Below are 17,349 nucleotides of genomic sequence, written 5' to 3' on the forward strand. Positions count from 1 at the left end.
GAAGATCTGCAAAGAGGGGTGGGACAAAATCCCTCCTGAGATGTGTGCAAACCTGTTGGCCAACTACAAGAAACGTCTGACTTCTGTGATTGCCAACAAGGGTTTTGCCACCAAGTGCAAAGTCATGTTTTGCAGAGGGGTCAAATACTTATTTCCCTCATTAAATGTAAATACATTTATAACATTTTTGACATGCGTTTTTCTGGATTTTGTTGTTATTCTGGCTCTCACTGTTCAAATAAACCTACCATTAAAATTATAGACTGATCATTTATTTGTCAGTGGGCAAACGTACAAAATCAGCAGGGGATCAAATACTTTTTTCCCTCACTGTAACTACAAAGGTAAAGGCGCAGCTCCTGCAAGTGCTCACTCACGCCACTGCTAGCAGAATGGCCTCCCACTGGAGGGAGCTCGAGAGCCCCCTGAAGAGGTTACTTGATTAGTAATTGTTTTTTTGGGGGGGGAGGGGGAGGTTAGATCGTGGAGGTACAATGTCAAATGAAAAAAAACTTAAAGACTAAAAATTGGAGCTATAACTCTCCACCGCCCGACACGGCCAACAAATCAAGTTGTCACGTGGACATGAGGCAATTACGTTTTTTCCTTCAGTAAACCGGTTACGTTGAAAAGTAATCCAAATTTGACAAGTTATTTGGCCTTCTCTTCAATGCTGGCCAGATGTCTCCGAAGAGGTGGGAGTACCTAAATTTTACCGCACTACACGTACATATGTTGAACTTCTTTCGCTCCGTACATTGCCAACCGTGCTAATCAGAGGTACAGGCAACCTGCCACGCAACCTGCCAATCGACTCGCTGTGGCGTGTACCCATTTTACACTGCTGTGTGCACAGAGGGCGGTGGGATTTAATAAACCTGCCCCATTATTTCAACTGCCTCGCCTGGGAGGTCACATTAAACTGGCGACCTCCGGATCTGCAAGTCCAGTGAGGCGCAAACCATTAATCCGTGGGAAAGGCAGGTGGGCGCGGGCAAAAAAGTCCCCGCTCGTCCTCGACCCGCCCTGTGTGTGTGCTGTTGTGCCGCGCGGCTCGGAGGCCGGTGTGCACGGTGATCGGGCGCACCTCCACGATCCTGTCGAAGGGCCTGAGGCCATCCCTCTCGGCGGGCCCGCCAAGCCGCACGGACGTCACGAACACGCCCTTCTCCAGCAACCCGTCCGACACGCTGAAGCCAAAGTCCTCGGTGCTGTCCCTCCGGTGCAGCGTCACCTGTGGTGGGGAGATGTTGACTACCTCAATTGGTATGCAGGAGGTCTCGGGTTCGATCTCGACCCTGACGCCTGCTGTATATTTAGAGTTTGCGTGACTATCTCCCCTTAGTGGTTGAATGGATTTTTGTCCGGGTCCTGCAGTTTTTTCCCTCCACATTTAGAATTAACATGCATTTAGAGTATTTGGCTGCTGTAAATTTGAGCTATCATTTGTGGCCAGGTTCGCTTGTGAAAAAGAGCTATGTAGCTCAGTGGGCCTTACCTTCTAATATAATAGTAATTGTGGTGGTTGCAGCGGTGGGTTCCTTATTAGCGGTGCAGGTTACTTCCCACTCCCCACGCGTGGGTTTCCGCCGTTTTGCTGCGCAGATCTCCGATGTGTTTTCTGGTTGTACCGCGTTTTGTTCGGCACGAAGTCACTGCCGTTTTGCTTCCATGCAATTAAATTCGTTTCCTTGAAGAAGCTCCCTGCGTGTGGTGGCGGAACGGCGGACAGCATGCCAAGCGGCGATACAAGGTGCAAACCAGAATGCGCATGGGTGAGCGGGCACCCACGGATTCTTACCCCTTCCTCCCCTAAAGCACGTCCCACACTACGTAAAGAGGTGCGGTGGCATTTAGATGCCATGTTAATGCAGATCGCGTCGCATGTTATAATCTGTTATATGTTAATCACGCATTTTGTATTTGTTTTGCATTTAAGTTCTTGTGATTATGAAGTTCATATCGGGTTAGCTACTCAAGCCGGATCAAATGCCCCCGACATCCACGAATCTTTATTGCATTGGGTGGGGGTATTATGAGAGGTGGGTGAACAGGTATTTAGGTTTGCTTTTCTGAATTGATCCTCGAATCACAATCCTGAATCATCGTGACAATTCACTGAATAATCACGGGGGTGCGGGGGAGGGGATTGCTCCACTCCCAGCTGACAGATGGATTTTGTAGATTGCCAGGGAGATAGGTATGTTGTAGGTATGTTGAGGTAGCTTGATAGGTGTGTTGTAGGTAGAGTGATGGGTATGTTGTAGGTAGAGTAATAGGTGTGTTGTAGGTAGAGTGATAGGTGTGTTGTAGGTAGATTGATAGGTATGTTGTAGGTAGCGTGATAGTCTTTATGCAGGATTATCGGTAGATAGGCACAGCAACATCTCTACTACTAATAGGGTTTTTCCCCTTTTTTCTGGCAACAAAACTGACACCTTTTGCAAGGAATCATGCTTACATTAACCACAATACTTGCAGTCAAATGCAAACAAAAAACAATACTCTGATAATGTATGCATTGTCTTTGAAACTGATTGGTCCACACCAGAGACAGCTTTCTTTTGCAAGATGCCGGATGGCTGTTGGATTTTTTCTGGATACGTGAAGAAACATTTGTATTGCCGTCTATGACAGATACCGGTTAATAGAGCATTATGGATGGTAAATTGCCGGATAACATAGCTTTTGCTGTATATAGTTATAGTTTTTTTTTATGTTTTATATATAATGGTAGCACATTGCTCCATCAAGTGCATCGTTCATCTGTTGGTGGGAAGATAGTTTTTTTTGTATCGATACGTGGAAAGATTATTTTCAACAGCTCTAATTTTCTGCGCTGTCACTGCATCGCTTTTAGCCAGGAAACAATTCCTGGAGAAGGACGAGAAACAAGAGAAACGACATTGGGTGTTCTACCCGAAGAGCTCTCGGCTTTCGTGTGCCTTTTAAAAGCAGGCTTAATCATACGGCCTTTGATCGAGATTTTACTCTCCTCGCGAAGATGGGGGCTCGCCCAGCTTCACTGATTTACATTTTGGGCGAATGGCAATGATAAATGTTGCCACTCGTCTCGGTCACGTCGATGGGTTTTATTCCAATATCGGAGCGCCCCCTAACTGATAACGGAGTGACATTCGTCCAAAAATCGCCCCGGTTTAAAATATAATAATCGTCTTATAAATTGACTTTTTTTATATCTACCTTCCTAACGAGTGTAGGTCAGCTGTAAAAGCATCTGTTTCACATTACCCTTGGAGTTTTTTTCTGTCCATGTTTGGAGTTGAGTACGACCCAAATACGGACATTTCAGAATGGTGGAAGATTCCTTATTGAAGACAAAATATTCAAGAGCATTGTCGAGAATACAAATATCAAACTAATTAGCAGGCAATACATCTCCCCCATACATCTGTCCCTCCACTTATATATACACACACACTTATATTCTCAACGAGGATAATGATGATTTTGTGATTAGTGTACGATTTTTGCATCAAACTAGTACCTATGTTTTGTGGGGAGGGTTTTGCCTATGGGGCCGTCCATACATGACGTCACGCACCTAGAGGGGGGGTCAGACATTTGTGACGATGTGTGACGGGGGGGGGGGGTTGAGAAATGTGACGTAACATCAAAATGCGCAACTTTAAATAAATATCGACAACACGTTCTACTTAATAAAATAGACTTTTTAATAAATGTTTTCTCCTACAACATTAGAGTGCAGCGCCACATTAAATACGCACTACAATGACAATAATTTAAAGCGATTTGAAGCATGTTTTATTTTTTTTTGGGGGGGGGGGGGGCGGGGCAGAGCTTTGTGACGTCATATTTGAGGGGGGGTCTAACTTTTTGTGACGCCGTGTGACGATTGGGGGGGGGTCAAAAATCGTCCAAAATCGCGTGACGTCATTTATGGATGGCCCCTATTGCATCTGGCAGTTGATCAGGATTGGTTCAGAAATCAAACTCTCCCGATGAGACGTTGTGTATGTCGAAGCCGGTCCAGAGTTTGCTTTGCTGAACCAATGCTGCCGAGATTATGCACTCCCAGAAGACTTTGCGGTTGGCAGGAAGCGTGGAAAATACTTGTTGAGTGTGTGAAGGGACAGATGTATGGGAGAGATGTATTGTCCGCTTATTTATTGTTAATTATTGAACGAAAAGCTTACCTTCACATCCTTCAGTGCTGCAGATGGCCCACAAACATCCACCACTTCGTGCTTTCGTGGCAAGAAGTGTCCTTCACTGTCGGAGCCTGCCGAGTACCTCCTTCCAATATACCTGTTAAACAGAAATGATTTCCTCACATGACTTACATGTATGAATACTCATTGCCCGAAAACATCTAAATATATGGAGAACTGCAGAGCTTGGGCAATTTTTGGTAGTGCCGGCTCACCACCTGGCTTATGCCCTCCAGCTTTGTGGTTCCTCAGTCACGGTGAGATGGAATTTGCATGAACGACGATGCACATACATACATACACACAAATAAATATGATTATTTTGGAGATGGGTTTGTATTTTTAATCACACATCCTGACTGTGACACTGCCATCTAGGCAGGCAAGAATGTACAGAAGCAATTCATCCAAAGATGAAACATCTCCTGAAATGATATCAATGGTCCTTTAAGGGTCCACCTTACAAAAATCGCTAGGCTGTGCTCTTACGTGAGCAGTTCACTCTGTACCAATAAACCAAACAAACCCCAACGCAGCCATCGATAACACTCTGGCCTTAAAAGGAAGTGTTATGTAAAAGGGGACATTTTTGGGGGGGAAATGGCCCCTGGTTAACAGCACATCAGACAAGTCCTCACAGAGCATAACCTCATAAAGTTACTACGCATTCCATTTCGTGGTTCAGTGGTCACTGGTGACCACGCCGAGCGACTCCACATTGCCACGAGTGAGAAGCAGCCTTCCACCCTCGGTGTGGCGCTTTGCAGTTCCAACACAGCGTCTTGGCGATCCTGCACTCTGAAGTGTTCTGAAGTGGAAGCAATAAATGCCGAACGCCAAAATACCCAGCCAGGGGGAAAAAAAACCTTGCCGAGTCTCCGAGTCCCTTCTGCAGGTTGCTTGCATTGGGGATGTTTGGCTATTTTAGATTTTTAAAAAGAGCGTTTTGGTTTCACGTCAGAGGACACGGGAGAACCCAGAGAAAGTCCACACACAGAGCAAGCAAGTGACAACACCGTCACGTCCTGACCACTCCGCTGCCCTATGCCTGCGACAATTGGCAACCTCTCCTGTTCACTCCACTGCGTACTGTGACCAGGATGTCTAACCTGCTTAGCTTTTGCGATATGACCAGAGATTGGGTGCATTTAGGATGATTTTGTCGTGGGCGAAGCATTAGCCGTGTGATCCACTCGGTCAGCTCAGTGTTTTTTTAACTGCTGTGATGTCACTGCTGCTTTTGGGGGTGATGGTAGGTGAGCGGCAGCATGCTGCGTCTTGAATGTTTTCACATTGCATGCACCTTCTGTTGCCACTTTGCATACTTAAACATCAGGCAAAAGGTCGCGTAGACTTTGCCAAATCGAATCACAAAGCAGCTGAGCCGTTATGAAAATTTGGTAGCTCTTCTAAACGTTATATCTACATTCAGTTTCTGTTGAGACCCAATTGAGACAGAAAATATATTGCCAAAGGCAGCTCGAAGGGAACTCTACAATGCAGAAACTGACATCATTACTGTTTTCTATTTTTTTTGGAGGAAACTGGCAAAATTTATATTCCATTAATGATACCACCACACTACTGCCCATTTTCATTAACGACGCACCATAACTTTTTCATGTACTGTAAAAAAAAACATTCTAGTAATGTCCTTCAGTGTTGGAGGTTGCTATAAGGCCATGACTTTCATTCGGGGTTTTAAAAAAATTTGGGCCAAGAAAAGTGCCGGATGGACCCACGTAAAAATCCTCGGGCCCTGGTGGGTGTTGCTATGGTTTCCGGAGGATAAAGGGAATTTCTCTAGCTTTGTTACACCAGTCCATAGCCTGCCAACTCATTTATTACATGGACTTGCCATTAAAAATGGTTCACTGCCCACACTTTAAAATTAAATTAAGTTAATAATTTTACATGACTGTGTGAAATAATGAGGTTAACCGTCGAGGTCAATGCGTAGGGTCTGTCGTGATGCGGGGGGGGTGGGAGGGTGGGCGATCGTGGGGGTGCGGCCCGGGAGTGAGAACGACATGGAGTGGAGCAGCACGAGCCCTCTTCCTCTATGAGTCTCTCCTGCTCTCGTCCATTTCTTATGTGTCTTCTAATTACAGTTACATTTCCAGGTCTGCTATCTCTCTGTTGAATACATCTCTCTGTCTCTTACGTAAATACATGACGATTTGATTTCCGGTCTCTTATAATATATTTATTCTTGGTAAATCTCGCTAATAACTACATTTATTTATTTACATGTTTCTGGCCCACGGGCTCTTGTTAGTTTTATCAGACCTGCACATTTATGTATCTATGCTCCTGAACAAGCAGGGTGAGTGGGGGCGAGGATGGCACGAGGAAGGTTATGAACAGTGGCTGGAGGGAAGTCGAGAGAAGAAGGACTTTACGTTTAAGGGACTTGTCGCCTAGGATGTTAACAGCATTGCGAAGACCAAACCATCATTCTCATGCAAATATTGCACGTAATTTCACGTTTTGTTTCATTACTGTGGTCACAAGCCTGAGTGTCATGACTCGCGTGACCCCTCCTTGACCCCTGGAAGCCAGATGATCCTATTACGTACCACAGATAATATCCATACATTGATTGCAGTAGATATGACCAATACATCTTTTTCTTCTTCTCCTGAAACGCATCAGAGATAAGCGACATATTTTGAGCTGATTATACTTTATTGCTCGGACTACGTAACATTATTAAACTTGGGACAGTGTTGTCAATAATTATCCAATTTACCGGCTCTGTTATCTGTTTTGCCCGCATCACCATGTGGGGCAATTTAATTGGAACCCCTCGTGTGTAAATCACTGCGGAGTGTGAAGTCTTGTGGAGCTGCCCCTCCCCCCACCCCCGCTGACGCAAACGATTGATTTCCTTGTGCCGATAATGCCACGCAAATCCAGATGTTAAGGCTGTCTCTCTAATCGCGAGTGTGGTTACGGAAGCCCACTGTGTGTCAGTGTTCGCTCCTTAATTTTTCGCTCTTGCCATTAATACCGTACTGTCAGTGGCAGCGATGTTAACACCTCTGGGTTTTCAGTGGAATGTGATTGCCGGGTTTGCTTATCACTTAGTAGCGTCTCTGCCTGTAGTTTTTCTGTCATTTGAATTGTTGTAGGCACCCTGGAACACACGGGGTGTACGCATGCAATGGTAGGAGTTTAACGGTGAACAATAAACTCCTGAAAAACCGTGACATGCCGTTGCGCAACTGTGTATGTGGATAACAAACTATTTAGCCCATGAAACCTCCTTTACATTCAAGTTAAGTAGAAGTAAAACAAATGCCTGTACTCAATCAGGTTTGCATTTTGCCTTTAAAAAACAATGCTCTTTGAAAGAAATCCCCAAAAAACTTCAGTTGAAGCAATGTTTGGCTGGAAAGAGATACGTTGTGTGTGTGCTACCGTGCAAGATTAGCTAACATGAAAGATTCAATCGCCAGAGGCTCCCACTGCGTTAAGCGATGGTGTGTGTGCGCGACACCGACGGCTTTCTACAGATTGTGCAGAATCCTCTCACCATGTGCACAAACACTCATTAGGGGACTTGGCCAAACGATCAGGAACCCCAGGTTCCTGCTCCGTTCAGACTTTCGTAGGTAACATGTAGACGCTGAATTAGTTTTGTTAGCGGAGCTCGAATTCCACAGCTCACACTGAGTAGCCATAGGGGGCCCCTGATGGCTGTTGGCACACAGCTGTAGCTTAGCCATGATGGTCAAAAGTCTGGGGACAGCTGTCCTCCCTGTCCTCAATGTCCCACGTCCATGACAGTTGGTTGTTGACAACAGCCACAAGCAAAGCAATAAGTATATATATTTGACTGCAAAATGTGTTTGTCTACTTAACCAGCTAACAGCCCACTGTAATAATCGATTTTTCACGAGAGAAGACCATTGCAGCAAGTTCAAATAATGACTGCATATTTTTACACAATGTTGACAAAGTATGTTACATAAATGTAACTTTGTCCATTCTGTGATTGGCATATATATTTGGCTTTGTGTTTGATAGACAGCACATCGACACGTGGGTAGCATTTAACAATCAGGCACAACGTTGGCGACTGCTGCCTCTGAATGACGTCAAAAGACAGTTAAAAATCAAGCGTCTCCCGGCTCAGGTGAGGATGTGACAATGCTCATTCCCACATGTGTCCATTTGCTTACGGTGAAGAGTCTACATTCCAATGAAAGGGGGGCAGTCTATCCACTGGACAACCACTTGTTGGCTTCTGTGATATTGGCATTCATGTGAATGGTTTGTCATCTTCCAACTGTGAGTCAACTATACGTCAACAAGAGCCACCTGGCCAAACAGCCACTATTCATTTTATATGTCGGCATTCACAACCAATATTACAATTCATATAATACGTTTCTTTTAGTTTAAATCACGTAGCTATAATGCTAATTTAAATGTAATTGTCATTATACTGTACCTACACAATCTGACCCACAAGAAATGAATGAGGAATCAGTCACCATTAACACCTCACGAGATACCCTCACGGTAGACCGTGTAAATTATCAGTCGGCTGAGTGGCCGCAGCGATTGCGATTCACACCCAGTGAAATCTGCAACCAAAAAAAATCGAAAATATAATGAAAAGGCAGCGAGTGACGCGAATGGAGCGTAAAAAATAATCCGCCACCGCTCGAAAACGTGCAGGGTTGAGATTGTGGCCTGGATGTTCGATGAGAGCGGTCGATTGGGAACAGTGCGACGCTCACGTGAGGCCCGGGGAGGCGGCGGTGGCGGCGGGGCTCTTGCCGCCGAGGGACGAGCCGTCCCTGTGCGATGCGTCATTGCCGCTGCATTCCGCCGTGTGCACGCTCGGGCTTGAGCTTCGCTCGTCCTTCACACCTAAGCATGGCGGTGGGGGCGGGCGGGGGGGGGGCACACACACCATCACCATCGTCGAACGTCATCGTTTTATCGCCCGACGTTTTTGGTTAAAACATTGTTGCTCGGCGCAGGGCACCCAGGGCCCGAGCCGTTAAAAGGGCCAGCATCAAAACAGCACTATCAAAGTAGTGATAGGAAAGAGTACGTGCAACACGTTATTTAAATTGGGCCAAGGTTGTTGTTTTATTGTTACAAAAGCTTTTGAAGGAATAGGGACAATGGGAAGGAAAGTTTGCGTAGTGCCAGGGAAGAAGCAGAAAGAGGAGTCTCGTGACCTGCAATGTGGTGGTTGTACCCAGTGTGGGGGAGGCGATACGGTCAGTTACATAATCACACTGCACCACTAGAGATCCATAATCACATCACTAGAGATCCATAATCACACCACTAGAGATCCATAATCACACCACCAGAGATCCATAATCACACTGCACCACTAGAGATCCATAATCACGCTGCACCACTAGAGATCCATAATCACACTGCACCACTAGAGATCCATAATCACACTGCACCACCAGAGATCCATAATCACACCACCAGAGATCCATAATCATACTGCACCACTAGAGATCCATAATCACACTGCACCACTAGAGATCCATAATCACACCACCAGAGATCCATAATCACACTGCACCACTAGAGATCCATAATCACGCTGCACCACTAGAGATCCATAATCACACTGCACCACTAGAGATCCATAATCACACTGCACGACTAGAGATCCATAATCACACCACCAGAGATCCATAATCACACTGCACCACTAGAGATCCATAATCACGCTGCACCACTAGAGATCCATAATCACACTGCACCACTAGAGATCCATAATCACACTGCACCACTAGAGATCCATAATCACACCACCAGAGATCCATAATCACACCACTAGAGATCCATAATCACACTGCACCACTAGAGATCCATAATCACACCACCAGAGATCCATAATCACACCACTAGAGATCCATAATCACACTGTACCACTAGAGATCCATAATCACACTGCACCACTAGAAATCCATAATCACACTGCACCACTAGAAATCCATAATCACGCTGCACCACTAGAGATCCATAATCACACTGCACCACCAGAGATCCATAATCACACTGCACCACTAGAGATCCATAATCACACTGCACCACTAGAGATCCATAATCACACTGCACCACTAGAGATCCATAATCACACTGCACCACTAGAGATCCATAATCACACTGCACCACTAGAGATCCATAATCACACTGCACCACTAGAGATCTGTAATCACACTGCACCACTAGAGATCCATAATCACACTGCACCACTAGAGATCCATAATCACACTGCACCACTAGAGATCCATAATCACACTGTCCCACTAGAGATCCATAATCACACTGCACCACTAGAGATCCATAATCACACTGCACCACTAGAGATCCATAATCACACTGCACCACTAGAGATCCATAATCACACTGCACCACTAGAGATCTGTAATCACACTGCACCACCAGAGATCCATAATCACACTGCACCACTAGAGATCCATAATCACACTGCACCACTAGAAATCCATAATCACACTGCACCACTAGAGATCCATAATCACACTGCACCACTAGAGATCTGTAATCACACTGCACCACTAGAGATCCATAAGCACGCTACACCACTAGACATCCATAATCACACCACTAGAGATCCATAATCACACTGCACCACTAGAGATCCATAATCACACTGCACCACTAGACATCCATAATCACACCACTAGAGATCCATAATCACACTGCACCACTAGAGATCCATAATCACACTGCACCACTAGAGATCCATAATCACACTGCACCACTAGAGATCCATAATCACACTGCACCACTAGAGATCCATAATCACACCACTAGAGATCCATAATCACACTGCACCACTAGAGATCCATAATCACACTGCACCACTAGAGATCCATAATCACACTGTCCCACTAGAGATCCATAATCACACTGCACCACTAGAGATCCATAATCACACTGCACCACTAGAGATCCATAATCACACTGCACCACTAGAGATCCATAATCACGCTGCACCACTAGAGATCCATAATCACACTGCACCACTAGAGATCCATAATCACACTGCACCACTAGAGATCCATAATCACACTGCACCACTAGAGATCCATAATCACACTGCACCACTAGAGATCCATAAGCACGCTACACCACTAGAGATCCATAATCACACTGCACCACTAGAGATCCACAATCACACTGCACCACTAGAGATCCATAATCACACTGCACCACTAGAGATCCATAATCACACTGCACCACTAGAGATCCATAATCACACTGCACCACTAGAGATCCATAATCACACTGCACCACTAGAGATCCATAAGCACGCTACACCACTAGAGATCCATAATCACACTGCACCACTAGAGATCCATAAGCACGCTACACCACTAGAGATCCATAATCACACTGCACCACTAGAGATCCATAAGCACGCTACACCACTAGAGATCCATAATCACACTGCACCACTAGAGATCCATAATCACACTGCACCACTAGAGATCCATAATCACATTGCACCACTAGAGATCCATAATCACACTGCACCACTAGAGATCCATAATCACACTGCACCACTAGAGATCCATAATCACACTGCACCACTAGAGATCCATAATCACACTGCACCACCAGAGATCTGTAATCACACTGCACCACTAGAGATCCATAATCACACTGCACCACTAGAGATCTGTATATCACACTGCACCACTAGAGATCCATAAGCACGCTACACCACTAGAGATCCATAATCACACTGCACCACTAGAGATCTGTAATCACACTGCACCACAAGAGATCCATAATCACACTTTGCTTTGTGGCGTGACATGGCTAGCACAACATTGTGGGGTTGGGAAATAATAAAATAAATGTATATTTAATGTCGGGCTGACAGTCATGAGGCAACCTAATAGAAGTTCTCTTGTAAAAAGTATATCTCCCGTAATATGTAAGATTTTTCGGGTAAAGCCTGTGAAATACATCTTCCACAGGGTGCAATCTGGACACACACGCCACGCTGTTCCGTGAGATTCCCAGATGTATTATTTAGCTCACGACGTGAAGCCGATATAGCAATTGGAATAAACTGAAATATACGATTTAAAAAATTATATATATACCAACACCCTTCCCATGTAATTTAGGATTATCTCACATGCAATGAAATGGATTAACAGACTTTGTGAAAGTTAATTCAATGAGGCTTCAGAGTATTTAAAGTAGACCGCAGAGCAAGATCAAACAATAATACCACAACAGAATCCAAGTAAGAAGGCGTTTATGAGTAAGAGATTGAATACTGTGGGTATATCAAGAGAACAAACTCGGTTGACAGACATATGTTTGGAGACAATAACAAAATTATTTAGAAAAAAACCTCACTTGCATATCTCACGGCTACTACCAAAGCGAGCATGTGCTGTGGAACCCCGGTAATTTGTTTCACATCAAGGTACTTTGGCTTGGAAATTGATCACTTCGACCAAAGAGTGCAAGCATTTCACAGTCATGAATGCATTCAATTTTAGGGGGGGGGGGGGGCTTGAGGTTGGACTCGGCCAATCATCCCCGGCAAGGTCAATAAAATGTTCACTAGCCGGTGATGCTGCACCATTCGGTGGGCAGTCAATTAGGATAATCCTCAGGGGTCACGGCGACAACAGAAAACTTGACATGTGGGGAGGCTAAACGGGTTTCACAACAAAGTCAAAGTTATTTCCTACAAAAATGAGCGCTGAGGGATTGGTGTTCATCTCCTGCGGAGCCAGTAGGCGGAAACCCTCTATTCCTATGGTGGGGGACGTGGGCGGGTCTTTCCCATTGGAACGACCGCCGTTGACCTCCTCGCAAATTGGTAATTATTTTACTCATGCCCAAGGGATGATGGGCTGAGTCAACCTCCCAACCAGGAATGTGAACGTCCAGTCGTTCCATTGCGAGCCGCTCACTCGACCGCTGAGCTACTCGGCCGGTTCTACTCATTTTGTCACGTGTGGGGGAGGGGGGGGGGGGGTGAGGGGGGGTTAAATTACATCACAATAGTAGGGGGGAGACCCTGGAGAGTGACCTTTAAAAGGGGGACACATCGGAATCTTTATACAGACTGGAGAAATCCGATGAGCTATGAAGCTCTTTTTTCAAAGATGTTCAGTCGGGGCCTTTTAGCGCATTACAACGATACAAAAACACACGATAGGAGTGGAAAATAGTGAAAATGGCAAGCAAGTAAACATCTTGCACACAATAAGTCGGGCATGATGGTGCATTCCTGTGTTCGAGTGGTTTGGATGTGGGTTTGGCGGATCACGCAGATTTCTCTTGTACACATAGGGGTGCAAAGTAGAGAAAAGGTTGAGCAAGTCACTAAATAAATAAATAGCATACATAAGTACAAATTGCATAAGTGCATAAAATGCTTTAGATTATTTCAACACTAAATGAAAGCTTGGAAAAGACAACAAAACAACTCCAAAAACAGTCCTAGACCACACCAAGACAACTCAAGATGGGGTACAATGACAGAGGTAATTGTTATGCTCGATAAACAGAATGCGTAACGATGCTATCTGCTATCGCGCATTCTGCCCTGCCGTTGGCCGTTGCCGCCCGTGAGGAAGGCTGCGACGCCCATCGCTTATTTCGAACTCGCGACGGTGCGCGGCCGGGATGCCTCCGCGTGTTGTTCGCTATGACCCAAAGGCACAGACGAGAGGGAGCTGTGCTGCACGATCGCGAAAAAATAAAACTTACGCAGCGGACAACATTTTTTGACAAAGTGCTATTTAAAAAAAAACTAAGTTTGCTCCTTAAATGTTACTTTGAAAGTGACTGCATAAGACAAGTAGATTTTGTTTGTTGCTGCAGAGCCCAATCAGCTGTTGGGATTTATTGCATCGGCGTTTTTGCGAATGGTACATTAATTGATTATGTAACTGCATTTGGGTTTATGTAACCACGAGCCAAACATTAATGGGACAAGTCATGAGGGTCTGGGATGACAACAGTCAGAAGACTCTTAATATGACCACACTTGATGGTCCAAATGAGGTAAGGAGAATAATAAAACAAAACACAAATCTACCTTCTAACACCTGCTTTGTCAAAATGCGGCTATTTATTCGGAAATTGAAAGATCACTTATTGCTGAGGCTGAAAATTAGTCCGTCCAACTGTCCATAAGTTTCAGGACACTTAATGTCTTTTCACGAAAAATAACAAAATTTCGAAAGCAAGTGCAAAGAAACTTGGCCCATGGCTTACCAACACCAAGGCAATGTTCCTGGACGAGATTAGTAACAAAATATTTACAATGTAAAAAAATCCAACCCAACAATGTTACGCTGAGTCTGCAGCACAATTAGCACATGCGTGGTAGAATGAAGGGACGCCGGCTTAAGTGCATGCGTCTCTAACGCGTGTGCCCACTTGCACGTGAGTTCGTCAGACTACGACTGTCCCCCTCTCCGAGTTGTACAGCTGAAGCCCTGAGCAAAACGGAGGCTCCCCTAATAGAATTGGGTCAGCTGCACAAAGCAAATTAAAGTAAAACAATTCCCTCAGCTGCTACGGTAAATCAGTGTCAACTTAAATTAGGATATTTCACTTCAGGGGTTCACGCAACTGGCCAGCGGTGTGTCCTCTCATTTGCAACGAACTGGCTTGCGAACAGGGTTAAGGCGCAGGTTGTAGCCCTGCAATTTCTCTCTCACTCCATTGCCGTAGGAAGAGCCACCGCTGGAGGGACCGCCAGAGAGAGCGCATATCTAGAGGGTATTTGGTCTACTCTTTTAGACGTTGGTCAGACGTCTTGGAAGAGGTGGGAGTACCCACACTTTATCTCTTCATCGACTATATGGTGGGACTCATTTTCATTTAATTTATTTGGTATAGCCCTGTGAGCCATTCGGCTCTTGAATCGGGTGCTCATTTGTACTGCCAGTTGGACACTGGTGAGAAGACTCGTATATAACGCAGGGGGTCTGTATTCTGATTCTAATAACCATCGGGAACCGTTCGCCAGGCAGTGGGGCTGCAGGGGGCCCTGCCGCACGGACACGCAAAGGCCCTCCCTCACTGTGGCTGTGGCGGCTGGAGTTGGTGGCCGAGCCATCCCAGGAGCCCAGGGCGCTGTCCGAGCCCGGCGTGAGGGCACCGGGGTAGAGGCGGGAAGGACGCGCGCCCCCCAATCCGCCGTCGTCCTCGTCCGAGTCGCTCACGTCCCCCAGCGTGCCCGGGGCCTCCTTGCCGCCATCTGTCACCGTGTACACACACACACGCGCCGGCACTGCTGCCACCCGCCGCTGGGTTTCTTGTGGTTGAGCAAGACACACACAGGCCTGGCACATCCACGTGGGCAGCCATGCCGTGCTAGGGCGGCATCTCATTTCCCTAGGTGGTAAAGGCGCAGGCCCTGCAATGTATTGCTGACGCCACTGCTGGCTGAACGGCCTTCTCAAGGGAAAGCCCTATCGAGCCCCTCTCCTCTTCCATGCCAACCAGATAAATGAAACAATTTTTTTTTTTTACCAGGTAAGGCCCACTGAGCTTTATAGCCCTTTTTTCAGAAGCAACCTGGCCACAAGTGATAGCCCAACGAAGTGGCTTATCATCATATGGGAATTTCTAGCAGCCAAATACTCTAAACGCATGTTGATTCTAAATGTGGAGGGGAAAACCGGAGGACCCGGAGTAAAATCCACACGACCACAGGGAGAGAGACACGTAAACTCCAAATATACAGACGTGAGGGTTGGGGTTGAACCCACGACCTCCTGTATACCAGGCAAGGTAGTTAACACCGCGAAGCTGCATCCTACCACACTCCTCCCAACGACCGCTAGCCTCCCAGTCCCTTCTTAATCGCCGCGAAACCCTCTGGGGGCATAACACCGTCGTGACGCATATTTCAGAGAAGTAATTTTGAGCGCAGGTAGTGTCCATTAATAATAAAAAAATAACACTTTGAGCAGAAGTTAATGGAATGTGTTATCAAGACGTTCCACGTAGCCCCCGGCTCATACTTTTATTCAGAAGCCAGGTGGGGCCGTGCAGCATTTGCGATATGTCATCAAATATATGTGATATCTGGCCAAGGAATTCTGTGACGTTTCGAGATTCAATTTCCGCCCGCATATGAAGATTTATTTTTCTCCTCTGTACGCCGAACTGAAACTTGAATAAAAATTCGTGTATGTTTGGGGGGGGGGGGGGCGTGGGGGGGGGGTAATATATCAAGGAGAGAGGCGCTAAGTATGAAAGGGGCTGCGTTGTAGTGTGTGGGGTTGGTGGGAAGACATCCAGAGTGAGGATGAGTGTTTGTGACAGAATGGCGGCAGGGTACACATCGCCATCTGTAAGCAGGCAAAGGCACAGCACGTACCCAGGCACGTCGTGCCCAGAGGAATAACGACAAACTCTGTGTGATTGAGCAAAAGGTTACAATTACAAAAACACAGCTTTTTAAAGACACTGAATAAGGCACCAACGTGTTAAATGCTGCCTCCAACTACAAGCTTCTGGCTGCCTGCTGTTGTCGTTCTCTGCTCCGAGATATTATCTCACTTGAACATATACATAGTATGCACACAGTATTACAGATACGGTAGTAAGCTATGTTTTTTTTCTATTAAATAAAAAGATATTTTCGAACGAACTTTTGGATCGAGTGCATCTCCCTTGGTGCCTCAACATAGTTGCGGAAGTTCCACATGATGATGGCAGAAGATCAGTCTCTGCATAGGATAACAACCATTAACTGACCACATGGTGGTAATTATTTTTATTAACCTCCAGAGGGATTATAGCCAGTCAACCTCCAACCAGAGTTTCTACTCCTGACCTTCTGCATGTAGGTCAACTGCTACACGGCATGACACGGTCGTGTTTGGACCAGCTCGAATATGAACGAAGGTTCACTTGTACGTAATTTCACTGAGATGCATTCAGAAGTGTATCAGCCCACATAGCTCCCCAGGGATTAATCTGGGTTCCCGTGAAATGTGGATATTTTTACTCAGGATAATCCTTTTTTCTTCCACAAGCAAATCCCTCAATGAGGAACTGGGCCCGGGCTTGTCAAGCAGGACTCTTGAGACTCGGTGAAGCCCTCCTAGATAAGCGACTGTTTACCGTGAGAGCGAGTAAGGGA

At 45.8% G+C, this 17,349-nt stretch overlaps 1 protein-coding gene across 2 annotated transcripts in view; it reads right to left on the minus strand.

Moving 5' to 3' along the window:
* Positions 1 to 17,349, minus strand: part of LOC144721212 (glutamate receptor-interacting protein 1-like) — a 338,853-nt gene that overhangs the window by 13,530 nt on the left and 307,974 nt on the right. For both annotated transcript variants that reach the window (XM_078598644.1, XM_078598645.1), the window contains 4 exons: positions 15,277 to 15,453; positions 8,945 to 9,077; positions 4,179 to 4,290; positions 1,088 to 1,234 (listed from right to left, as the gene is read on the minus strand). In XM_078598644.1, the coding sequence (XP_078454770.1) occupies positions 1,088 to 1,234; positions 4,179 to 4,290; positions 8,945 to 9,077; positions 15,277 to 15,453 (569 nt within the window). The remainder of the gene's footprint in view (positions 1 to 1,087; positions 1,235 to 4,178; positions 4,291 to 8,944; positions 9,078 to 15,276; positions 15,454 to 17,349) is intronic.

The sequence above is a fragment of the Lampetra planeri genome, chromosome 11, assembly GCF_965212315.1.
Source record: "Lampetra planeri chromosome 11, kcLamPlan1.2.h2, whole genome shotgun sequence".
Taxonomy (NCBI): Eukaryota; Metazoa; Chordata; class Hyperoartia; order Petromyzontiformes; family Petromyzontidae; genus Lampetra; species Lampetra planeri.